At 56.2% G+C, this 9,232-nt stretch overlaps 1 protein-coding gene across 17 annotated transcripts in view; it reads left to right on the plus strand.

Moving 5' to 3' along the window:
* The window catches only part of MAST3 (microtubule associated serine/threonine kinase 3), a 35,588-nt gene extending 26,691 nt beyond the window's left edge, over positions 1-8,897 (plus strand). For 16 of the 17 annotated variants that reach the window (XM_081076859.1, XM_081076863.1, XM_081076860.1 and 13 more), the window contains 10 exons: positions 52-174; positions 952-1,061; positions 1,960-2,093; positions 2,627-2,871; positions 3,352-3,558; positions 3,916-4,142; positions 4,549-4,671; positions 5,234-5,370; positions 5,468-5,649; positions 6,605-8,897. In XM_081076859.1, coding sequence (XP_080932985.1) covers positions 52-174; positions 952-1,061; positions 1,960-2,093; positions 2,627-2,871; positions 3,352-3,558; positions 3,916-4,142; positions 4,549-4,671; positions 5,234-5,370; positions 5,468-5,649; positions 6,605-7,137 — 2,021 coding nt within the window. In that variant the 3' untranslated portion in view covers positions 7,138-8,897. The remainder of the gene's footprint in view (positions 1-51; positions 175-951; positions 1,062-1,959; positions 2,094-2,626; positions 2,872-3,351; positions 3,559-3,915; positions 4,143-4,548; positions 4,672-5,233; positions 5,371-5,467; positions 5,650-6,604) is intronic. The other variant, XM_081076869.1, reaches the window with a different exon arrangement.
* Positions 8,898-9,232: the final 335 nt, after the last annotated feature.

Genomic DNA, 9,232 nt, shown 5'->3' on the forward strand with positions numbered 1-9,232 from the left:
AGGGGGCCATGGGGGTGGGGACCCACAGAACTCCGCTGGGTGTGTCTGCAGGCGGCACCCATGAGGTGAAGCAGCACCCCTTCTTCTGGACACTGGACTGGGCTGGTCTCCTGCGACACAAGGCCGAGTTTGTGCCACAGCTCGAAGCCGAGGATGACACCAGCTACTTCGATAGTGAGTGGGGGTTCTGGGAGGGGAGGGTTGTCTGCTAGGGTCTCCACCCAGGCTCGGCGCCTCACCTTGGACCTGGAACTTGCAACTTCTGGAGCTTTCTGAGAAGCTAGGGCAGGTCTGCCCTCCCCACCCCCGCTGGGATTTCTTGTACTTCTGGGTTCACGAGGCACGGCACCCCCTCAAATTGCGGGAGAGAAAACCAAGGCACTGAGTGTGGCAGACCCTTGCCTGAGGTGTTCTAGCATGTTCCACCTCCCAGCATGGAGCCCTGTATCACACAGGAGGGTGGGTACCTTGCTGAGCTTTTGTGGAGGGGTCCCCTCAGGTACTTCCGTGGGTTCTTCCCACTCAGGGTTCTGGGCAAACACAGCAAAGGCCCTCATTGTCCAGCGCCTCCTCCAGAACTTGTGTGGTCTTGGGCATGTCAGAGGTCCTCTCTGAGGGTCTGTTTCCCTTCTGTAAAGTAAGGAACATACTTTATGTTTTAGGTACACAATTTTCCTAATTCTGGGTAACCTGTTTCAAAAGTAAGAATACTAAGGCTCAAACACAAAAATTCCCAGCAATGGTCCCAAAGCGTTTAGGGACATGGCTGGGATGGATTCTCAGATACTCATTCTGCTGCCCAAGCCTCTTGTGGTCCCCCCTCGCAGCCTTCGGCCTTTGCCCTGGTGGTGGCCCTTGCCACACTTGCCCTCCCCCTTTACTCACCCCCTACCCACACCCCCCGCCCTCACAGCCACCTCACACGGGCTGCATGTGCCTCTCCTCCCGCAGCGCGATCAGAACGGTACCGGCATCTGGGCTCTGAGGATGAGGAGACCAACGATGAGGAGTCGTCCACGGAGATCCCCCAGTTCTCCTCCTGCTCCCACCGGTTTAGTAAGGTGGGGGCCGGGCTCTGGATACAACTAGTGCTCAGCAAATATCGTGAGATGTTTAGTTATTTGCATTTGTTTCATCGTGGTAAAACACACACAATGTAAACTATACGGCATTAGCCATTGGAGAGTGTACAATTCAGTGACATTTAGCACGTTTAAACAATATTGTGCCATCTTCACCAGAATCATTCGGAACATTTCTATCACCCCCAAGGGAGACCTTGTCAACCTCATCAGCAGTTACTCCCCATCCCTCCTCCTCCAGCCCCTGACAACTACCAGTCTGCTTTCTGTCGCTGTGGGTTTGCCTCTTCTGAACATGTCATAAAGATGGCATCACATACTAGATGGGCTTTTATGGCTGGCTTTTCTCACTCAGCACGTTTTCTAGATGTATCATATTATAGCGTGTGTTAGCGCTTCATTCCTTCCTGCGGCCGAGTAACAATTCCATCATGTGGATGGACCACATTGTGTTTATCCTTCATCAGCTAGCTGATGGACATTTGGGTTGTTGCCACTTATTGGCTGTTGTAACTAGAACTCCTATGCTGGGTGTCATTTTGTAACTTCGCAAGCTTACGTTAAGTTCCTTCCTTTGTTTATAATTGGATGAAAAAACCCTCTGCACTACTTGTGGGCCTGGGCAGGGTATGGTAGCCAGCGACAGAAACCCTGGCTATGGCACCCTTGGTGGCTGGGCCCCTCGGAGCCTCCGTTTCTCACCTGTACAGTAGGCTACAGACTCTGCTGTCTTTAGGCACATGCTGAGGAAAGATTTAAGGAAGTGAATCACAGGGAAGCGGGTGGGTTGGCCTTCCTCCCCGAGCCCAGTGCATGTAGGAAGCGGGTGCGGCTCCTGTCTCCGTTGTTATTACTGTTATTTTTTATTACTTCCCAGGTCTACAGCAGCTCTGAGTTCCTAGCTGTGCAACCTACCCCTACCTTTGCTGAACGGAGCTTTAGTGAGGACCGGGAAGAAGGGTGGGAACGCAGTGAGGGGGAGGATGGCCACCAGCAGAGCACTGATGTCCGGTAGGTAAACTGGGCAGTATAAGCAGATCCAGCCTCCAAGCCTGCTAGGAGGTGGAGCCACAAAATCTAACATTGGAAAGAGCTTCCCAGTGGCCCAGTAGAAAAGGGTCAAACATACTGGCCAGCCTGTCAGTCCCCTGCCTCCCTGGCCCCTATCATCACTCCCTTTGGCTTTGCATTTCTAACCACACCCAACATAAAACAGCCATGCACCATCACACTGTTTGGCTTCTGCTTGACTGTTCCTTCTGTCCAGAATACCCTCTGCTCATGAACTTCTAGTCATCTTTCAAAGTCCAGACTCAATAGAAATAATCAGTGTCAGCTAGAGGATGGACATTGGAAGCTGGGTTTTAAAAGATGAATAAGAATTCTCCGGATAGACACAGAGAATGGAGCAAGCAGAGAGAACTCACACTTATTTACACATTTCCCTGACTCTAGGCTGAGAGTTAAGTTGTGGCTACTGGGGATGACTGGGTATCCTGGAGTGAGGGCACTTAGCAAGTGTGACTTGGGCTCTTCCCTTTCAGGCTGAGGTCCTGGACGTCCTCTAGTTCCTCCTGCCACTCATCCTCTTCCCAGCCTGAGCGGGGACCCAGCCCATCTCTCCTGAGCACCATCAGCCTGGACACGATGCCCAAGTTTGCCTTCTCATCAGAGGATGAGGGAGCCAGCCTAGGCCCTGTGGGCCCCAAGAAGCCCGTCTTCATTCTGGGAGAGCCTGACCCACCCCCAGCTGCCACTCCAGTGATGCCCAAGTCCTCAAGCCTCTCTGGTAGGTGGTGTCCAGGGTGGGAGGGGTGGTATCGTGGAACGTTCCCCCGGGGAAGGGCTATTTGAGATGGGTTTTGAGGATGAGTAGGAGTTCTAAAGGGAACATTGACTTTTCTAATAAAATCTTTAAGATAGGAAAGGCCAGGGCTCTAGAGAGGCTTCAGGCCTCAGCTTGGCCCTCAAGGAGCCCCAGCTTCATTGGGTCAGGATGGGACTAGAGAGACAGGGACAGGGCTGAGGGCTTCCAAAAGAGTAGCTAGGGGTCTGATGGGTGGAGAGAAGGCTTTCTGGAGGAGGGGAATTGAAGAGTGGAGCTTTCCAGGGAGAGCAATGCAGGAAGGTTTTGCAGGAAGAAGGAACTGCCTGGACAAAGGCCAGGAGGCTGGACTGTGTCCACGCCGCCCTTGCCTCCTGAGGACAGAGGGGCCGAGTGGTGAGATGGGAGTGCCAGACTGACCCCCTCACCCTGTAAACCCCCTAGCCGATCCCGCCGCCCTCAGCCATGCACGCCTACGGAGCAACAGCACTGGTGCCCGACAGTCCACACCCAGGGCCTTGGATGCTGGCCGGGGCCGCCGCCTTGGGGGCCCACGAGACCCAGCCCCTGAGAAGTCTAGGGCTTCCCCCAGTGGGGGCCGGGTGCCCAAGTCTGCCTCAGTGTCTGCCCTGTCACTCATCATCACCGCCGGTAACGCCCATGGCCCAGCCTTATCTCTGCTTAATTTAACCATGGGTGGGGTCCATGTCCATTTTAACCACGAGGTGGGGTCTGCTTTGGCTGGGGTGTCTGGAGCTGGAAGGGGACCTTCAAGGTCATGCAGGGCCTGAGCCCCAGAAAAGGGGAAGGAGCTGGGCGCAAGGAGATCTGGGAAACTGGCATGCCTAGCACAGAGCACTACATGTGCAAAGGTCCGGTGGGGTACCACACTTGGGGCATTGGAGCAGCAGTTTAACAGCTGGAGTGGTCGGCGCAGTGGGAGGGGAAGGTGCCCTATGGGGAGGCGCACGAGGGAGTGACCCCTCTCCCGAACTTTCATTCCTGCAGATGATGGCAGTGGTGGCCCCCTCATGAGCCCCCTGTCCCCACGCTCATTGTCCTCAAACCCGTCGTCCCGTGACTCATCTCCCAGCCGAGACCCGTCCCCTGTGTGTGGCAGCCTGCGGCCCCCCATTATCATCCACAGCTCTGGCAAGAAGTACGGCTTCAGCCTGCGGGCCATCCGTGTCTACATGGGCGACAGTGACATCTACACTGTACACCATGTCGTCTGGGTGAGCTGGCCTGGGGCGGTGGGGGGGACAGCCTGACCTGGTCTGAGGCTGCCTCTGGCCTGGTGAGGTGTGTTTTCTAGTCTGTGAGGTTTGGGGGCCCAGGGCAGGGAGCTCATGCCCTCTGTGCCTTTGCTATCAGTTATGGGAAGGGGTTTGGGCAAGAGAAACAAGGCCGGATAAAGAGACCCTAAATGGGCATGAAGCTTATACCCCTGCTGGCAGGCGCACAGTGGGTGAGTTGTCCTTCGTCCCCCAGCCCAGGACTCTGCCCGTCCTCTCCCCTCTGGTCAGTCTCTGAACAGCACCCAAGGTCAGGGAAACTGAGTCAGCATGAGTGGCAGCAGCTTGATGGGGTCTCCTGCTGTTGGACCCTCGCCTGGCTGCTGACCTTGCCATTTCCCCCCAGAGCGTGGAGGAGGGGAGCCCCGCCCAGGAGGCAGGACTGCAAGCCGGAGACCTCATCACGCATATCAATGGGGAGTCTGTCCTGGGGCTGGTACACATGGACGTTGTGGAGCTGCTGCTGAAGGTGCCACTCCCACTGCCTACACTGAGTGCTCCCAGGACCCCCACCCCCTGCCTTCCCTCTGGGCTTTCAGGACCCCCACACTCCCTCTTGTGTGGCCTCTGCTGCTGGTTCTCCCTGGGTCTCCCCTCTACCCACACTGTTCCACAGTCATGCCAACTCCAAGCCTTGCACCCCTCTCCCCTCAGCCTAGAATGTGCTTCTTTCTTTGGCCCCTAACAGCACCCTTCAGAGCCACTCCCCCAGGAAACCCTTCCTGATCCTGTGGTGCTGTACCATCTGTGCCTCCCTCCCACCAGGAGTCCTTGGGGGCTGAGACCTGAGGGTGGGGACACAAGATAAGGCAGGTCCCTGGTTGGGTAGCTCCTGGGACCAGCAGGTGGGGGGACAGGTTATTGGATGGGTACACGGATGGTGGGCATGTATCTTTGACCCAGTGAGTGGGGAGTCGTTAGGTGACACCTGGATAGATAGGATCTAGGGCTTTGAAGGATTAATAGGAAGCGGGTGGGTGGGGGTCATGGGATGGAAGCACAGAGGCATCCCCTCCCCATCGTGCCTACAGAGCAGCAACAAGATTGCCCTCCGGACCACGGCCCTGGAGAACACATCCATTAAGGTGGGCCCCGCCCGGAAGAATGTAGCCAAGGGCCGCATGGCACGCAGAAGCAAGCGGAGCCGCCGACGGGAGACACAGGACCGGTGAGCAGCCAGGGAGTGTGGAAGGGGGACCTTTCTCAGCTGGGGTGGGGGACCTCTAGGGGCGGGATCCTGAAGCACCCTGGGTTCTCACCCACAGGCGGAAGTCACTCTTCAAGAAGATCTCAAAACAGTCCTCCGTGCTCCACACCAGCCGCAGCTTTTCTTCCGGCCTCCACCACTCCCTGTCATCCAACGAGAGCCTCCCAGGCTCGCCCACCCACAGCCTCTCCCCCAGCCCCAACACACCCTGCCGCAGCCCAGCTCCTGATGCCCCAGCAGGTGGGTGCACCCAGGGCTGCCCAGGAAGAGAGCAGGCAGATGGGAGGATAGAATGGCGCTATGACCACAGATGACTGGAAGGGCTTTTCCAGCTGTCTGGAGTCTAAGAGGCAACCTGGGAGCGGGAGGGCTGAGGGGCAGAGACAGGTACAGGAAAAGGGAAGGGTATGCCCAGCAGAGGGAACATCATGAGCAAAGGGTTCTAGACAGGAGGGGTGTGAAAACTGGGGGAAAGCTGAAGAGGGGCCATTGGGGGATGGATCAAGCCCAAGAGCTGAGATTCAACTGGTGGGGAGGGGGCTGTGGGGAGCTATGGATGTTGTATGAGCCAGAGAGGGCGTGGCAAGAGGGCGGGGCAGGAAAGGATGGTGACTTGGTCCAACACTGAGGTCTCCCAGTCTGTGAGACAGGCTGAGGCAGCCCAGAGGAGAGGCAGGGAAGGCCTCTTGGAGGACGACCGCAGGGCTACGCCCCTCTCCCCCTGGGAACCCCAGCTGCTGTCTCTCCCTCTTGCCCACCCTGACCTTGTAAAGCGAGTGGGATCTGTGCCATCTCTTCCTTCCTCACACCAGGGGTCCTCTGGGACGGAGGCCTGGGAATGGGGAGGTGAGCTCAGGTGAGGAGGCAGGGCCCTTATTGGGTAACTTTGGCGGCCCATGAGTGGATGGCTCATTGGATGGAAGGATGGACTGTGAATGGGTAACTTTGGCCCAGTGAGTGGTGGTTTACTAGGTGAGAAGTGGGTGAATCAAAGCTAGGGCTTTGATAGATGAATAGGAGTTCACCACATCTAAGCTAAGGGAACAGCCTGTGCAAACAGGAAGCAGGAAAAGCAGGCATGATAGGTGGCCACAGGGAACAATGTGGGCTTTGGCAGGTGCAGTCAGTCCCAAGGCCCCACTTCGAGGCTGGGGACATGAGGCCAGTGGCCCTGACTTTCTCCTGTCACCCACAGACACTGCATCCCCACCCAGTGCATCTCCGAACTCCAGCAGCCCTGCCTCTCCAGCCACTGCTAGCCACACCCGCCCCAGTTCCCTGCACGGCCTGGCTGCCAAGCTAGGGCCACCCCGTCCCAAGGCTGGCCGCCGCAAGTCCACCAGCAGCATCCCGCCCTCCCCGCTGGCCTGCCCACCCGTGCCTGCACCCCCACCCCGCTCACCCTCACCCCTGCCGGGGCACCCGCCCACACCTGCCTGGTCCCCAAGTTTGCGCCGGGGCCAGTCAGCTGACAAGCTGGGTGCAGGGGAGCGGCTGGACGGGGAGCCGGGTCGTCGCAGCCGCGGGCCAGACTCTGAGCTGGTGGTCATGCGACGGCTGCATCTGTCCGAGCGCCGAGACTCCTTCAAGAAGCAGGAGGCTGTGCAGGAGGTGAGCTTTGACGAGCCGCCAGAGGAGGCCGCTGGGGTACCTGCTGTGGTGCCTCAGATTGCAGTGGAGGGTGCCGAGGCTGTACTTGGAGCCCTGGGACCCGCAGCGAAGGACTGATCCTTCCTACCTGGCCTCCCCCCGGCCTGGAAGTCATGCGGTTTTTAATGTGCAAGGTTTTTCAAGTCAAGTGGCACCTGGATGGAGACTAAGCCACTAGCTTGTGTCACCCAGAAGGCAGGAAGCCATCATGGTCCTTACTGGAAGGTGGAATGCAGCGCCTCCCTGGTGTTCTGGTAGCCTCTGATCCATCAGGGGCTATAAGGCAGGAATGGGAGGTGATGGTGGCACTGTAAATAGCAGCAAATCCCTGCGACTAATTTATTACTTTTTATAAGCGATGGCTAGACAAAGCTGCCCCTGTGACAGCAGCTGTCCAGGGCCTGCCCCATGCAGACCCTGCCCCCAGGACTCTAAAGGAAGCACTTTGGACAAGTCACATGTGTTCGTATTTTCTTGTTGTTCTGTACTTTTAAAGTTTTCTGTGTGTTACTTGATCCCATCCTTGACCCAAGCAAGACCCACCTATTTGAAGGATTGCAGCCCAGCTCAATTGTCTGGACCCAGTTTGGATGTGACCGGGAGAATCTGTAATTGATTCCCTTCCACCACAAAACAAAGTCATCTTCATGATGGACTGGATGCTGACGGCTGCTTCCCACCATGGTAACCTCATCTGTGGTCCAGCCTGGCTAGAGTCTGCCTCCAGTCCTGTGGATTTAGGGGATATGGAAACTGGGGCTTTGATAGATGAATAGATCTAGGCAAAGGATCACCCACTCCACAGGTTGACACTAATGCCCCAGGAGGCAGAGGCCTCAAAGGGCACTGCCAGGGCAGGAGAAGAATATCCCCCTTGGATAAGATTTCACATATTTGATGCCCACCAGGGTTAGCTGTGGACCATGATGTTTCTGAAACACATCATGGTTCCCTCGATATGTTAGAGCCTCCCTGGGATGAAATTCGAGTGGGAAAACCCAATGGGGGTGGGAGGGGAGGCAGTGAGGCCCGAGTTTGAATCTTGGCTTCACTATTTGGCTCTGGGAAAATGGCTTTCCCACTCTGTGCCTGAGTTTCCTTATGTTTACAAAACTAATCCCAATGACGATTAAGCACTTACTGTGTGCCAAGCGCTTTTACTTGTGGCTTCTCCCTCAGCTGGCCTTGAGAAGCCTGGAGGTGGTATCGTCACCCCCATTTTACAGACAAATAGCTGAGACCTGGTGTGGGTGGAGAGTCATGCAGCCAGGCCTTCTTGTGGGCCTTGTCAACGGAACTTGAATGCAGAGTCTGGTATCAGATACAGCTGACTCCAGCCAGCCTGTGATGTCGTGTGGACCACAGGGGCATCTCAGAGCCTCCGTTTCCCATTTAGAGGTGGCTGGCAAGATTGCTGTGCCCCACATGGTAATGGCACTTTCCAAATACCGCAGCCCTATCTGCGTCCCTCCCCCTGGCCCAGCATTGCCTGGTGTTGGAGCTAGACCAAGGCTATGCATGACTTGCTCCCTTCTTCCATCCCGGAGCTGACAGTGAATAAAATCCACATTGACAAACAGGAGGTCCAGTGTCTGGATTTGTGAAGGGACAAAAAAAAGAGTAAGGAAAGAGTGAGGGGAGCGGGGTGAAAACAGACCCTTGGCTCAAAGTCATTTGAAATGGGTTTTGAAGGCTGCTCAGGAGTTCATCACAGATTCTCTGGTCCTGGCCTCCTGCTACCTTCTCTCTGAGTACCCATCGTTGGCTCTACCCTTAAAAGCTTCATCCAGACACCCATCTGGGGCTCTGGGCTGTGTTAATAAAACCTTGATAAACAAGTTTTGTGTCCTTTCTATATCCGCTTGGGCTGTGTCCCCAAAAGTTCCCTGGTCCCCACCCAAACCTAGCCCAGACCGAGCGTTCGGTTACTTCCGGAGTTCTAGTTAGTGTCCGAAACCTTTGGCCACGCCCCTATCTGAGTGTCTTCGGCTATTTCCGGAAACAGTCGTCTGCATCTGGTCCCGAGTTGGGCGTGTGCTAGCAGTGAGTGGCAGGGCCGGAGTTCTTTCAGCTGCTTCCGGACGCTCAGGGCTGCCATGGAAACGCCTTCAACCCAGGCTCCTCGGCCCTATGTTTCTGTGATAGCCTCTCTTCTACGCCGCTTTCTGTTCCT

Source organism: Rhinolophus hipposideros (genome assembly GCF_964194185.1).
Source record: "Rhinolophus hipposideros genome assembly, chromosome: 16".
Lineage (NCBI taxonomy): Eukaryota > Metazoa > Chordata > Mammalia > Chiroptera > Rhinolophidae > Rhinolophus > Rhinolophus hipposideros.